We start from the raw sequence: 14,875 nt of genomic DNA on the forward strand, positions 1-14,875 counted from the left end.
CATGCAAGCCACAAACGCACCATTTTATGTACAATATGTACAACATTTATTATAATTAATATATAAAATAGACAATGTACTTAAATTTTCACAATAGAAAAAATACAGGTAATAAATACAAAAAACATTTTTTTGTTTTGCAAGTATTACAAAACATCCAGCACAGTTTGACAGATGTGAGACGTTAAAATATTGGGAATAAATGCTTTGCCACACTGATATTCATATAGCTAAATATATGCCTCATATCTTGGTCGACACGGTCTATTGTGTTACGATGCCTGCTTATAAATGATATTGCTAGCACTATTCAGTGGCCTAGACTCCGTGCCGCCGCCGCCCCCCTTCCCGAGCCTGCACATCTGGGCTGAAACGGGCCCGGGACAGATGGAGCATTTCAAGTGAATAAAGCGCCACCGCCCCCAGTCCACCCCGCCTACTTTCTTTCTCCATCACTCGCCTCCTCACACCTTCCCGTCTCCTCCTCCTCATCATCATCATCATCATCTCCAGCTCTTCCTCTGACATCCTGCGGATCTGCCCAACCGGCCAATACAGAAGTGACCTCAATTCTTCACCCAAATAACATACGAATTATCATAGAAAAATAATATCCCTCCAAGAATCCACTATGACAAGCCAGCACATGAACACACACGCGGGAAATAAAAATAAAAATCGTCATACAGCAATATGGCCATTGGGCTTTGAGCATATTTTCTACATCGCTAATAATTAACATTTCGTAAAGTAATCATCGTTGCCACAGAACAATAACAATAATTAGACGAGAGAATATCCCCGGACTAGTCATAAGTAAGTACTTCTGGACACACACAACATCACAGCACTCGTTAGCTTGTCTTTTCATAACATCTACCTTTAAATACAAATAAAATATAGAATATATCTCTGATAAATGTCACTCAACATTTTCGTCTCAACGGCACGTACAAACATTACAAATAAGAACACAAGACGGGAATGTACGTGGATCGGATGCGACTCCGCTATTACACGTTCGTAGCAAAAAAGTGACCAACTGTCGTTGGGAGTCTAGCAGATATGAAAACCAAACAAAAACAATAAGCGGACTGTAGCAAGTTTACTGCACTTATGGGATTGTGAAATGAGCGGTGAGGGATTACAGCTCACAAAAGAGAATTCAGAGGAAGCCTAAATAAAGACATGTGCGGTCGACAGCCCGTCCTCACCCGCTCCCTGCGGAGGCCGGCCTTCATCTCACCCCAACACACACTGAAGGCACTGCGTTAACGTGACAAACGTGTGCACAAGCAGTACACAACTACTTGCAGCAGGTAGGAAGTAGTGGCAGACGCACCCACAAAGAAAAACTGAATGGACAGGAAGGAAATGCATGACTCACAAACTCGGCGTCTCTCCACGGTTTTTTTTTTTGCCCCTGAACCGCGTGGACACGCTTGTTTTTCAAAATCCGTGTGACCCCCCCCTCCCTCCACCCTGCTCCCTCCACCCCCGCCCCACCCCTGCCCCGCACATCAAGTGACACCAAGGTTGGCCAACTCAGCATGACTTAACAGGAGCGAATGACTCAGACTTTGGGACGTCTTGTCGCGCAGGGGAGGGGGTGGGGGGGGTGGGGGGGGTTTAAACGTACAGGCCGCTACGAGGCGACGGCGCCCGAGGAGAGCTGGAGGAAGCTGCGCCTTCAACCGGTTGTTTCTTTTTGCACGATCAGCACAGCTGGAACAGCTGGATTTGTTGAGCCTTGAACGTATACAGTAGCCCTGGTGGGGTCGGTACGGCTTCAGTCAAGAGTCCAGTAAGTCAATGTCTAGGCCCCCTGTGGAGCGGGGACTGAGCGTGAGGGTCAGTGTGAGGGTCTTTGTGCGTGCGTGCATGTGTGTGTGTGTGTGTGTGTGTGTGTGGACTGAGCGCTCACTGCTCGACGCCTCGTTCACATTAAACCTGTTTGCATCTTGCAGAACAGAATTCAGAAACAAATGAAAATATCAGCAAAACGCATTCTCCTCAATCGACACAAGTGGAAGACGCCTCGGCCCTTGACAGGGAGGGAGGGGAGAGTGGGGGGGGGCGCCTGGCTGTGGAGTACTACTCAGCGCAGTGACGTCACACAGGAATGAATGACTCCTGCTTACCAAAGTCCTAAGGAATTTGAAACTGTGAACGAGGCCCAACGCAGACAAGTGCTTAGTATTTTCCTACTGAAATCGTGTTTCTGTTCTTCGGCGCGTGTGTGTGTGTGTGTGTAGTACATATATATATATATATATATATGGCTGTGTGTGTTTGTTTGCATTGCAGGTTGTGCATCTCCCCCCTCCACCCAGTCCGGCGGCTCCTTCTAGGACGGCTCCTGATCTCTCTGTGGCTGAGGCTGCGGCGGACTCTTAACGATGGTGATGACGGAGGCGGTGTTGAGGCGCGGCGCCGTGGCCAGCAGGTTGCCCCCCCCGGCCTCCAGGCCGCGGGCGAACCTCTGGAGGGCGGCCAGCCGCGCGCCGAGCCCCTCCAGCTCTTTCCTCATGCCGGCGTTCTCCGCCCCGAGCCGCTCCACCTCCCGCTGGAGCTCCGTCTTCTGCAGCTCGAGGGCCTCGCGCTGGGACACGCGCTTCACCCGGCAGCTGGCCGCGTAGCCCCGGTTCTTCAGGGTGCGGCGCCGCTGCTTCAGCTTCTGGATCTCGTCGCGGGACATGCCGCGCAGGTGCAGGTTCAACTCCCGTACCGTCAGGGACATGAGCTCGCTGTCCGACAGGACGGGCACATTCTCGCCGCACTCCTGCTTCACCTGAAGAAGAGGAGGAGGAAGAAGAGGCAAACGTAAGGCCAGTGGCATAATAGAATAACCGACTCTTGTATAGTCAAAGTGTATCACATGACCGTTACCTTCAGGGCTTTGCTGTTTCTTTCTGATGTCATGATCCGACTGTCTTCAGCCTCTCCAACCACCAGTCAACACAGATACAGACACTGTGGAAAGAAGCAGAAGCAGGACACAAACACACAGTATGTTATGACACGCGAGCCTTGTGAATGATGCCGTTTCGGTTCAGGGCTGGCCTGACATTTACCATCCGCTCACAAGACAGTCGGTCATGCACGATAAAGAAAAAGGAGAACCCGCAGATCTTTCATGCTTCTCCAAACGCCGCTCTCTCATTACACGCGCGGTTTCATATTGAAAAGGGAAGAGGAGGTTTTTGTAAGCCAACGCGCCGTTCGCAGTGAGATGGAATGGCGAGGAGGAAGTTATCCCGCGTTAGCCCCGCGGTTGCTCAAAGCAGGTGTCCTCACCAATTCCCCCGACACTTCCTCTTGTCAACGCCACACCAACGGTTCAAAGCGTTCATCTGCCGACTAACGTGGAGTGTGTGTCTCACTGTTTACGCCACATTTGAGTGAAAGAGAACTTTACAACAACCACTAAAATAGAACACGGCTAAAAAGTTTCTATAAAACGAATAAACCATTATGATAAAAGAGTCTAGACGGGAGGATCAGGTACGTTTGCAACGGCTGCTTCCAGTAACAGCGGCAGGAGTGTTTGTTTAAGTCTGTATTTGGAAATTCTTTGCGCTGAGCGGTTGAAACAGACCGCGTGGGGACTTCCTAGACTGGTCTTAAGGTCAGCTCGCAAATGTCGCTGAGTGGGATTAAAGTCCGACGCCTCACCAGGCAGACAGAGTCCCTTCTTATGTTCCTATAAGAAGGGACTCTGTGGTAACACGTGGTACGATGACGAGCTACAATGTGTTGGACTGCATTTAGAAAAGACATCTTGTGACAGAGTGGAATTAAGTTTGACATCCTAAAACCACAAGGGGGGGGGGGTTCCCCCCACATAGCTTTTAGAGAGTGAAAGTGTGAACTTTCATATTTGCATCCTTGTATTTTCTCTTTGACCGAGTTAGTTTCTGTGTGAAGAAACAACTTTCTTACAAGATCGATGCATTCAGAGTGTGAACACAGTGGCTTTGAGTATTAGCTTCTGACAGGGTCACTAATAAAATAACTTTTGACAAAATCATAACTATTCGCCACTGTTACTGAGGCCTTATTTTATGCACCTTTTCCAACAACAACAACAACACACTGGGGAAGACGCGTGTTCATCTATAAGAATAGGATATTACACTTCTTATAAATGACGCGTTCCCATGTAACTACTTATCGATGGCACGCAAGCACCTCAAACATCAAGTCTAAAACATTTGCTTTTCTCTTTATGTCAGAAAATAGCCAAAGAAAGGTCACATGTGGGGTCACTTCATGTACTTCATAACAGTATAGATGGGCGTTAACGGTCCGCGCGGGCCTCGCGCACGATGAGTCGCGTGAGCCCAATGAAGGACGGTACCGCGTACGGTTCGCGTTGTGTGTGTGGTGGTGATGTGGGGGGGGTCGACTCGAGCAGTGGCTGTCCGAGCAGCCGGGGGTGACCCCCCCCCCCACACTCCCCGCGGTTTTCGTGAAGTCACGGTGATTCAGCAATAACGCGTCCACTCAGTCCCGCCGACGCCGCCAGTCGGCGTGAAACCCCCCCCAGAAGAAGAAGACCGCCGCGTCGCCCCGAGTGTGCACCGGACCGCCACTAACCAGCCCGCCTCGCCGTCTAGATATCGCTTAAGACCGCGTACTTTCCAGCCACACAAGTTGGAACGCAACAAGTGAACGTAAGCTACAACTAACGCTAGTTAGCGAGGGAGGTGGCGGCGGGGCGGAGGGGGGCAAAGTCAAACACCATAATATCTATTCTGTTCAAATGTAATCGACCCACCCCCCTTAAGGACAAATAGCCAACGGAGGCCACATGTATGGTATTAATATGTAGCTTAGCTACATCCAGAATCCAGGCTTTTCCTTATACGGAGAGGAGCTGGCCAGCTTGAGGTGGAGGCGCTGCTGCTGCTGTAGTAAACAGCCATCACGAGTGCCCTCGACATCCATTTTAGTAGGACTTTAAATGATCCATTTAAATTGTTTTGGAACATACGGTTTGAAGAGGGGAACCCGTAATATCACATGGCTCTCGGGCGTTACAAGTCTAGAGGAATAAGTATGAAGAGCGGGCTTAATGATCAGCTTCATCGTAAACATGCTAGTAGTGTTAGCTAGCAGCTAGCACCAACGGCTTCTGGCGAGCTAACCTAAAGCAGATTACAACAGCTGCCTGCTCACTTGTCCTTGGTTGGTTGGCAAGTCCCCCGCGGAAAAGAAGTCGTCTAGTGTTTGTCTACTACCATCGCATTCCAGAAAAATAATCAAAGGTTTAAGATTTTTTTAAATATCAGTTACCTGCTGGGTCGACGCGACGCTGGCGACAAAATGTCAGTCCGCCTTTTCCCGGAATTACTCCGCTGCTCTCTGAGGTTGGATTCTTTCATTCACAAAAAAAACACAAGCGACAATGACGTCAGGTCCAAAGAATGAGGGCGGGTCCAACTCCGCCCCCGCGGCGTACTCCGGGAGGATGTAAACAAGGAATCCCTGCGTCCCAGAACTTTTCCATGACGAGCCCCCTTTCTCTATCCACAGCAACTTCTATTAAAAAAAGGTTTAAAAAACAACAACAACAACTTGGGAATGGATGTAGTCACTCTTGGCTGACCGAAGCAATAAAAGCTATAATATGGGGAAGTTAAAAAACAGGACAATCCAACAACAAAAACAAGTGCTTAAGATAAAACCCACACTACCCACAAAAACATTACAGTGTGAGTGTTGCTTTTGATGAAAAGCGTTTTGAAAAAATAACCAATTTTCCTGCTAGATGACAGAAAACCAGGACTAGGTGGTCCGGCGTTTAATAAGTTCCACATTATATGGAGATCTTTATGTTTCCGCTAATCTTGTGTAGCTGGCAATACAATATAATAATGAAAATCCAGTTACCACAAAGCATGTTCCATGAATAGCCTACTTGAGAGTATGCTTAATCAAAGTATATGCATGAATGTATTTTTAAAGTTATTTTCAACATTGGGATTAGGGGAAAAGATTGTACATTGTACATAAAAAAATGCCATCCTATAGTTTCCCCAATGTTGCTACTAGCGTGCATTCAAGAGGAATTAATTTCGACCGATGAAGGAAAATGTGAATTTTTTTTGTGCGTGTTAGATATCCTAACAGCAACTTTGGTCACATCAAACACAAAATAGACATAACAATAGCCATAATGGGATATCCTCCTTTCGTCATACTGTCCAGTGTGCTTACTAATTATTCTAAACGCTTACGCTTTGTTCACTGTTTGTGTGTGTTCTTCAAATTATTCTCATTTGATATTTTATCACATCATATTTTAACTTATTAATACCAATATTAATACAACTCGCGACAATTCTGGAAACCTCGCGGGCTGCTGTGGGACACCCGCGGCGGCAGGGGGCGCGGTTTATTTCCGCGTGGAGCCCAAACCGACCCCTGCCCTGCTGTCGTAATGCGTGCCCGACAAATCTCACGTTTTCCCACTGTGACCTCCGGACTGTCGTTGAGCAGATGCACGCCTCCTAGCATTAGCTTTTGGTGAAAGCCAGTAGGAAGTCTCCAGAAAAACACCCCAAAAACAAACCGTCGGCTCCAGGCTGTTTTCTCTTTTTACTCGCGACTTTTCCGCCTCGCGCACGAGCTGATCCAGGCCGACGGAGAGGAGCGGGGCTTGCCGGAGACATGCCTGAAATAGAGGAGCTTTCCCCCGCTGCGGGCCCGGTGTCCATTCGCCCCCCCGAGGACGAGATTGACGACGACGAAGACGAAGACGTTAGTGCTTAATCCCTGCGGGAGCACTTGGGAATTGTAATTGAAAGGGGAAAAAATGACAACGTAGAGTCGCTGTGTTCTTTCTTGGATTAGCATGGCTAGCTAAAACGGCTACACCGATGCTAACGAGGTAGCACCTGAGTTGACGGACCCCGCGGCAGTCCGCGGACTGTCGGAAGCCTACATTGACGTTAAATCGTAAAACATCGTTTAATCCAATCGACGCTAGCAGTGGTTTCGTTATCGCGTCGTGACAGTTGCAACGTAACGTCAATGTGTCGGTTAACAGCCGCCAAACCAGCCTGTTAGCCAAAGCTACATTCACCAAGATTGTAAATGAATGGATTCGTGTTGTTTTTTTTCTACACCCGCTTATGCATAAGAGATGCTGCCTGAGCGCACACGCGGGTTTCTGTTGTGATCGACGGTGTCACGTCTGAGGTTTGTGCTTGTCTCCTTCAGCTGGATGAGACGCTGATGGAGCGGTTGTGGGGCCTGACGGAGATGTTCCCGGACAGGGTCCGCACCGCGGCGGAAGTCTCCGCACAATGCTCCGTGTCCCTGGCTAAGAAGTTTTACAGGTAGATCTGGTGTCTCACTGCAGGAATGTATACAGAGTATTATTGAAGCCCAGCGGATCAAGAGATTAACTACTAAGTCGTAGCCCCCGATCCCAGCAGCCAGTGGTCCTGCCTTTGTTTCACCAAACAGTCATGCATTCTAATCCAAAGCCTTTAGTCCTCCTTGGAGCGGCACAAAAAAACTCACCGGGTTCTTAACTTCCTTCAGTTTTTCCCGCTCGGCGCTGTGGGTCGGCACTACCTCCTTCATGATCCTGGTGCTGCCAGTTGTGTTTGAGACGGAAAGGCTACAGCTGGAGCAGCAGCAGCTACAACAGCAGAGACAGGTGAGCGCATGCATGGTCCCCGGTCAATGAGAGACCGTAACAATGGGCCGCCACATGAGCAGAGAATTGCAAATTCTACTCCGTTTCTGTGCCGGTTTTTGAGTGCATTGATGAGCAACCTTAACGATCGTCTCTTTGGCTTCCAGATCCTGTTGGGGCCCAACACTGGAATGTCTGGTGGGATGCCGGGCATGATGCCTCCTGCACCCGGCAAGATGTGAGAACACGGAAAGGGCCAACATGAACCTGAGATCGACTGCTGGGCGATACAGCGGGGGCCGGTCGCGAGGAGAGACAGAGACCACGGAGAAGGGCCGAGAACTGCAGTTGAAAGGAAGCGTAGAACCAAAGCTGGATGTCAGCAGCATGAAAGGCCCACTCCAACATAATGCATTGGCCTGATGGGACTCTTGGAGGATGCAATGCGTTTCTAACACTTCTCTCTCACTGTCTCTCCTTACTCCAAAATCATGCAGAGACTTATTTTCAGGAGCACTGCTTCTATTTTTTTCTTTTTTTTCTCTTTTTTTATTCAATCCGCATCACTATGAATAATTGAGTTATTTAGGGAGTAACAGTTATCCGTGGCTAAATTAAAAGCAAAAAGGTTACCAATTGTATGTGTGGGTGTTTGCAGCCTGAAGAATGTTGCTATATTTTCAGTATTTTAGCAGTTTGTTTCATCTTCATCATCTTCTGACGGACAGGTCTGATGCATTGTGATCCACGCTGTTAATAGAGGCGTGTTCTACAGGACGGCCTCTTGACGTTCAACAAGCAAAATTATACCATTTTATATGTGGCCCATTCCCATGTGTACATTTGTCACATGTCACAGTTCAAAGTTAGACTATCTACAGTGTGTATGTCAGAGGGAAATTTCTTTCACTTCGGGTGCTGGATTGATTGCATTGCTGCAGTTTTAAGCAACAGATTGTATAATACAAAAACACCAGATTCCATGGTGTCAAATTATTCAGAGATTGTTGGTTTCTGTTCTTTTGAGGGTCTGAAAAGAGAAACTATTGTCATTGAAAATGGAACACATGTCATACGGTTTTGGACAAATTAATGGAAAATCACATTTTAATGATAGGGACATTGTCCTGACGTGTTCTGTTTGTGCTCTGAATGTGTTTTCGTTTTGTCTTTCTCTTTTGTCATCCATTTCATTTTACACTCTTTTCTCTTCTGTAAGCAAACCCATGTCTCTTTTTTTCTGTTCAACGTGACTGCGGTAATAAACCCCAAATTAAATAGAAAGCCATGTGTTTACTTTCACCATGTTGGTTGTGTCACAGGATTTAACCTTGATCCACCAGACTTAAAATATATTACATCAACAAATGAATTAAAGTTATCAAATATTGAAATTAATGTAGTGTCATTGTTTTTTAACTGAATGCTTATAATGGTCTACAAATCGCTGATATATTGAATGTCTCAATATATGAATTTGACTCAAATGCCTTAAACACCTTTGACAACAGGACGGGGAAGAAAAGGTGAGATCATAAAACAAATTGTCATGACCTAATATGGTGTCAATTTACTATAAATGGCTCGCTTGTCCTGCTGTGACATATCTGCAGTAATTTTTAACACTTAACACTTCCAGATTCCACCACATGCGTCTTAAAAAATAAGCAGTGTAAAAAATGCATTGCTGCATTTACTGACCCTTTTCAGCTCTTCGTGCTAATGTCGTAATGGGAACGTGTTCTCTTTAGCTCAGATCAGAAACTAATGAACATTTCTAAAAAATCTCCAGAACTAATAAACACTTAAAACTCCTTTAAGTTTTACATTTTCGCTCTTTGAAGCAACAACTGCCAACAATGTCATGAAATATCCAGAGTTTATCTTGGTTTAAGTGATACATGTATATTTTCCGACTGCACCTGAACCCAACAAACTGTAACCTTCCCGCCATTAGTCCTCACGAGCCAAAGAGCACTTTTCCTTTTCACCAACGTTAGCTAAAACTTGTACTTGGTTGAGATGCTGATTGATTGACTGAAACTGAATCAGCAAAAATTAATTTGAACATCAACGATAAACCATTACTACATTGAACATGAAATCTGCCGAGGATCAGGTTGTTGAAGAGGATGCTAGTTTTCAGGATGACGAGGTAAGGCAACGTTAATGTGTTAGCATAGCATTTTAATTTATTTTCGCTAATGTTAGCTTAATACATGAGCCTTCAGAATTGAATACTAACTAGAAACACAGTGACAACCTATACGTAAGTTATGCTACACATGTTTTAATGTTAATCCACTCAATGTACTTACGTTAATCAGCAAATAACCTCATGTAACGTTAGTTTTGTCCCCACTTAACAGGAAATCTTCTTCCAAGACATCGACCTCCTACAGAAACATGGCATTGTGAGTAAAAGCAGGGGGGACTTAGTCAGATCAGTTGTTTATGTTAATATCTCGCTGTCCTTCCAACCTGTGACCCCAGAATGTGGCAGACATCAAAAAGATGAAGTTAGTGGGTATCTGCACTGTAAAGGGGATCCAGATGACTACTCGAAAGGCTTTGTGCAACATCAAGGGCCTCTCAGAGGCCAAAGTGGAAAAGATCAAGGAGGCTGCCGGGAAAATGCTGGTACAATGGGATTTTCTTTAGTTCATTCAATATTGTTTATAATATTTAATTTTGGAGGCTTTGAGACTGAATTACACCAGTATAATTTTTTTTAAGTAATTTTCTTTACATTGTAGAATGTTGGTTTCCAGACCGCCTTTGAGTACAGCGCCAGGAGGAAGCAGGTGTTCCGCATCACAACCGGGAGCCAGGAGTTTGAGTTAAGATTTACTCTGAATGTTGATAACAGACTAGTTTTGTCACCATACCAAAATGATGACTTTGATACGATACCTGCCAAAATATTACGGAACCCGATACTTATGATACGATACCACAAATAGGATACTGGAATATTTATCTATGATAGTAATAAATAAAAACATCTGTAAGGTTCCCATTTTTACCAGATTGTTTCTGCCCAGCTAAATCGATAAACAATGCTTCATTTACTTGTTTGTGAGTTTGATATTCTCACATTCATATTTTATCTTAATTCATGGAATAATTATTTTCCTTAACTAAAAATAAAAAGAATTCGGTGAAGATCCACCCTCAGGCTCCACCAGCATGTAGCCTATTGCATCGAGTGTGTATTATTTGGTACAATTGTGTGTACATTCTGACCTCATGATCATAAAGCCCCACAAGAGTGAAATTGTAGATTGTTTTTGCATGTATATATTTCTGCTGGACTATTCAGCAACTTATTTGCTGTCTTGCTTTGTCTTGTATTGCACTTGCTTGATGTTTGACTGAAAGTTGTTGTCAAGCTAGCCAACAAAGCTGCCAACTCTCACGGTTTCCCCGTGTGACACGCGCACCCCCGTCGGCTGCAGCGTTCAACCCCGACAACATCTCACTGCAAGGTTTTGTGAAAAGCATCACAATAACATTACAAAGAAGCCGACGTGAGAGCATGTAATACTAGCATCAATGTCCGAGCGTGTTTTAACAAGCTTGCTAACATTGTTTATGACAAACTAGCAAGTCAACAATTTTCCAAACACAGTCGAACGTCAAGCAAGTGCAACACAAGACAAAGCAGACGTCTTCTTTTACCCAGACATTTCCTCTTTTCGAGACCTGAAAAATGCGTCCGGGTAAAAGAGGACGTCTGGTCACCCGAGCTAAGCTAGGCTAAGGCTACTCGTGTCAGGGTGCATATGGGTGAGCAGTCTGCTACAGGAGGCCACGTCTCCCCTGATAACTCGCTGTGAGTGACGGCTGCCTGTCAGCCCTCACAGTCACTGCGTGCAGGCAGCCTGACAACAGTGATCCCTCATTGTGGGCTTTTTTTAAAGTACCGGTACTAAAAAAATTCCATACCGTATTGTTTTCAATGTAAGGGTACCTCGGTACCTTTCTAGTACCGGTACACCGGGCAACACTATAACATACTCTTATCATTTTGACTACTGGACAGACAGTATTATTTATTTTTTTGCAATTTGTGCATTTGCAATTTCATATACATGGGAGTTCTAGTGATTTAATTCAATTATCCTGGACACAAGTGGTTCTGATATAATAGTGTAGCTTAAATCTTGCTCCTCATGGTCTTAAAGGCTTAATTTTTGTAAAATTGTTACACTTTTCAAGTAAACAGTGGAAGCTTCATTTTTCTCTGTTATGATCATATTACTAATGGTTAATTTGTTTTAGCACCAGGAGTCATTTTCACTAAACTTCATCAGGCACACTAATACTTAAAAATTATGTATTATTATTTGGCTGGTATGGTAAAGTGTTTTTACTAGCAGATTCTGTGGCTGTGTGAATGAAAATTTTGATTGTGAAAATGAACATGAACAATATAACCGATGGTTAGCAGAGATGTAACTTTCATCTCTACAGTAAACTTTTAGGTGGAGGCATAGAGAGTATGGCCATCACCGAGGCCTTTGGAGGTGAGTAGATGTCTTCCAATAGCCAAATATATGTTTATAGTGTCTTCAATATCACTCTGGTTTTCAGCACCGGCTCCAAAATATTTATAACACTTTTTCATCCCACAGAGTTCCGCACAGGGAAAACCCAGCTGTCTCACACATTCTGTGGTGAGTAAGTCCACTTTTTATGAATGGCTGCCTCAAAGGAATAAATTAAATGTATTCACTGTTACAGCAAACAAAACAGATGTTGTTTCGTACAGTCACTGCTCAGCTGCCAGGCGAGGACGGCTACTCAGGAGGGAAAATCGTCTTCATTGACACAGAGAACACCTTGTATCCGCCGACGGGAAACAAACATGCAACATTTGACGGGGAGGTTTGACTTTTCAATCGAGCTTCTCTCTCAACTCAAGTATCAGGTGTTTGCTGTCCGTGCCGGGAAAAGACATGGCTATAGATAGTCCTGCATGGCCCCATACATATCATCCTACCTCGTGCTGATGTAGAAAACATGTTTGTGAGGGATCATCCAGTGGTTGTCCTCATGTGACTGTACAATGTGTGCATCCGTATGTTTTCTCGTTGTTTCACTTGATCCTTGACGAGCACCTTCGTGCAAGTCGTCCGGACAGATTGAGAGACATCGCTGACCGCTTTAACGTGGACCACGGGGCCGTGCTGGACAACGTGCTGTACGCCCGGGCATACACTAGTACGGACACACACACGCACTTTATTTAGACCGGAGGACTCTGAAACAATGATGGTGAGCGTTGGCATTTCAACTGGTGTGTCTTTGCCTCATCTCAGGCGAACACCAGATGGAGCTGTTGGATTTTGTAGCTGCCAAGTTCCACGAGGAAGGAGGCGTGTTCAAACTTTTGGTGAGTATCGGAATGAACAACAGAAGTAACTTCCTCACATATTCGTTGTGTTATTTAGGTTGTTACCCCCCCACCCACCCTGTTTTTAGTCATTCGCCTTGACGGTGTCTGAATTCCGGAACTGTGCTCCTCCCTGTTCTCCCGATTCAGATCATCGACTCCATCATGGCTCTGTTCAGAGTAGACTTTTCTGGTCGAGGAGAGCTGGCTGAGCGCCAGCAGAAACTGGCCCAGATGCTCTCCAGGCTGCAGAAGATCTCCGAAGGTCTGAACCAGGAGTGTGCAGAGGGGCCAATATGTAAAATCCCATCAGCCAATAATGTTAACTGGCGTGCACAGGGAATATGTGCCAAATGTAATATTCCTATTTGTCAACTAATAATGGTGGTTTCAAATGAGCATGAAGTAAAAAGTATTTAAGTTGCAAATAGACACATGTTGTAGGATTTGGCCCACGTTTGGTTTTCATTTTGCACTTCCTTAGAATACAACGTGGCAGTGTTCATCACCAACCAAATGACTGCTGATCCCGGTGCGGGAATGACGTAAGAGTCCTTCTCAATAAATAGGACCTGCTTTGTGTTTAAAATTTGTGTAAAAATGTCTGTCATCGTTTGCAGCTTTGATGACGTGCCCTTTCTTTCTGTCTTCATTTTAGGTTTCAAGCTGATCCTAAGAAGCCAATTGGTGGGCACATCCTGGCCCACGCCTCCACCACACGGATCAGCTTGAGGAAAGGGCGTGGGGAGATGAGAATTGCCAAAATATTCGACAGGTAGTTAAACACAATAAACACGGGCAGTGCATGATTGGTTTGATGGCGTCAGTCACGTGATGCACAGCGTGTTGTTGTGTGACAGCTTATGCAGACTCTATTGTCTTGCATGGGAGAAAAGTGCCCTGCAGAAAGGAAATGGCAGCACGTGTGCAAACACCACAACTACCAGCTAATGACTCGCAAGTTATTCACTTTTAAGAGCTTTTGAAGTAAAGGCATAGATCTTAAAACATACACACGTTAATATGTAAATCCCATGAAAGGAAAACGGCTCCTTTAACATGTTTGCAAGAAAATCCACAATCTGTAAAATGTTTTCGCCCATAACAATTTCATGAAATACTTGAGAATTTCTACTGCAAATTACAGAAGCTTCACTTCCCCATATTATGTTGTCAGATGACAAAGGGGATTTTCCGCTTCCTGATAAATGACAACTAATGCATATCTAATAAAGCGCAACGGCACGAAAAAGCTTTGGGTTTCTTTTAACAATTTGCTTTGTGCGTCCTAAAGTAATATCCCACCAAATAGAGTGCTGACTTCACGTCAGTATTAAACACTCTATTTTCAAGATGAACCTTTCTTTGTTCGTGCTCACCAGCATACCCCTAATATGAAAATGTGTCTAGCGTGTTGGCGTGCAAAAAATGAATGCTTGGACTGAATTTGTTACGGTATGTTTTAGCTGGCCTTAGAAATGACCTCACAACATGAAAGATATAAAAAATATATCTGTGACTCACTTTTGGTCTCATTTATTCCTCTTTGATGTCCTCTAGTCCCGATATGCCGGAGAATGAGGCCACGTTTGCCATCTCTGCTGGAGGAGTTACTGATGCCAAAGAGTGAAGGACAAGAGGAAGAGAGGCACGTGTTACGCTGTCCCCCGTTACTTAAATGGATTTATTTATTGAGTTTCATAAGTATTATATAATATATCAACTTCTTCATGATACTTCTGATGTGTTTATTCTATGCGTTGTAGTGTTTTTCCAGTTAGAATAAAAACACAAAAAAGACGAGACTCCGTTGTGCACTTTTTTAA

The 14,875-nt window shown here is 44.9% G+C and overlaps 3 protein-coding genes across 3 annotated transcripts; 2 read left to right on the forward strand and 1 right to left on the reverse strand.

The window, feature by feature from the left end:
• Positions 1-22: 22 nt before the first annotated feature.
• maff (v-maf avian musculoaponeurotic fibrosarcoma oncogene homolog F) lies at positions 23-5,366 on the reverse strand. Its single transcript, XM_078102846.1, has 3 exons — positions 5,299-5,366; positions 2,890-2,971; positions 23-2,791 (listed from the first exon to the last, which is right to left on the reverse strand). The coding sequence occupies exons 2-3, from the start codon at positions 2,920-2,922 to the stop codon at positions 2,348-2,350; spliced, it is 477 nt and encodes a 158-aa protein (XP_077958972.1). The 5' UTR covers positions 2,923-2,971; positions 5,299-5,366; the 3' UTR covers positions 23-2,347.
• tomm22 (translocase of outer mitochondrial membrane 22 homolog (yeast)) lies at positions 5,299-9,045 on the forward strand. The gene is made up of 4 exons (XM_040176003.2): positions 5,299-6,765; positions 7,228-7,346; positions 7,555-7,672; positions 7,819-9,045. Exons 1-4 carry the CDS (start codon positions 6,676-6,678, stop codon positions 7,891-7,893), a joined length of 402 nt encoding a protein of 133 aa, XP_040031937.1. The 5' UTR covers positions 5,299-6,675; the 3' UTR covers positions 7,894-9,045.
• A 543-nt stretch (positions 9,046-9,588) lies between these two features.
• dmc1 (DNA meiotic recombinase 1) lies at positions 9,589-14,861 on the forward strand. The gene is made up of 13 exons (XM_040175991.2): positions 9,589-9,806; positions 10,021-10,065; positions 10,145-10,291; positions 10,408-10,490; positions 12,128-12,180; positions 12,289-12,330; positions 12,426-12,498; positions 12,786-12,877; positions 12,976-13,049; positions 13,200-13,314; positions 13,534-13,594; positions 13,708-13,824; positions 14,610-14,861. The coding sequence occupies exons 1-13, from the start codon at positions 9,750-9,752 to the stop codon at positions 14,677-14,679; spliced, it is 1,029 nt and encodes a 342-aa protein (XP_040031925.2). The 5' UTR covers positions 9,589-9,749; the 3' UTR covers positions 14,680-14,861.
• Positions 14,862-14,875: the final 14 nt, after the last annotated feature.

This window comes from Gasterosteus aculeatus, chromosome 5 (genome assembly GCF_964276395.1).
Source record: "Gasterosteus aculeatus chromosome 5, fGasAcu3.hap1.1, whole genome shotgun sequence".
NCBI classification, from domain to species: domain Eukaryota; kingdom Metazoa; phylum Chordata; class Actinopteri; order Perciformes; family Gasterosteidae; genus Gasterosteus; species Gasterosteus aculeatus.

Coding starts and splice junctions, on each gene's coding strand:
- maff (XM_078102846.1), bottom strand. CDS start 2,922: ATGACATCAGAAAGAAACAGCAAAGCCCTGAAG. Junction 2,792..2,889: donor GAAACAGCAAAGCCCTGAAG/GTAACGGTCATG, acceptor CCTCTTCTTCAG/GTGAAGCAGGAGTGCGGCGA.
- tomm22 (XM_040176003.2), top strand. CDS start 6,676: ATGCCTGAAATAGAGGAGCTTTCCCCCGCTGCGGGCCCGGTGTCCATT. Junction 6,766..7,227: donor ACGACGACGAAGACGAAGAC/GTTAGTGCTTAA, acceptor TGTCTCCTTCAG/CTGGATGAGACGCTGATGGA. Junction 7,673..7,818: donor AGCTACAACAGCAGAGACAG/GTGAGCGCATGC, acceptor TTTGGCTTCCAG/ATCCTGTTGGGGCCCAACAC.
- dmc1 (XM_040175991.2), top strand. CDS start 9,750: ATGAAATCTGCCGAGGATCAGGTTGTTGAAGAGGATGCTAGTTTTCAG. Junction 10,292..10,407: donor AGGCTGCCGGGAAAATGCTG/GTACAATGGGAT, acceptor TTTACATTGTAG/AATGTTGGTTTCCAGACCGC. Junction 13,595..13,707: donor GATCCCGGTGCGGGAATGAC/GTAAGAGTCCTT, acceptor TCTTCATTTTAG/GTTTCAAGCTGATCCTAAGA.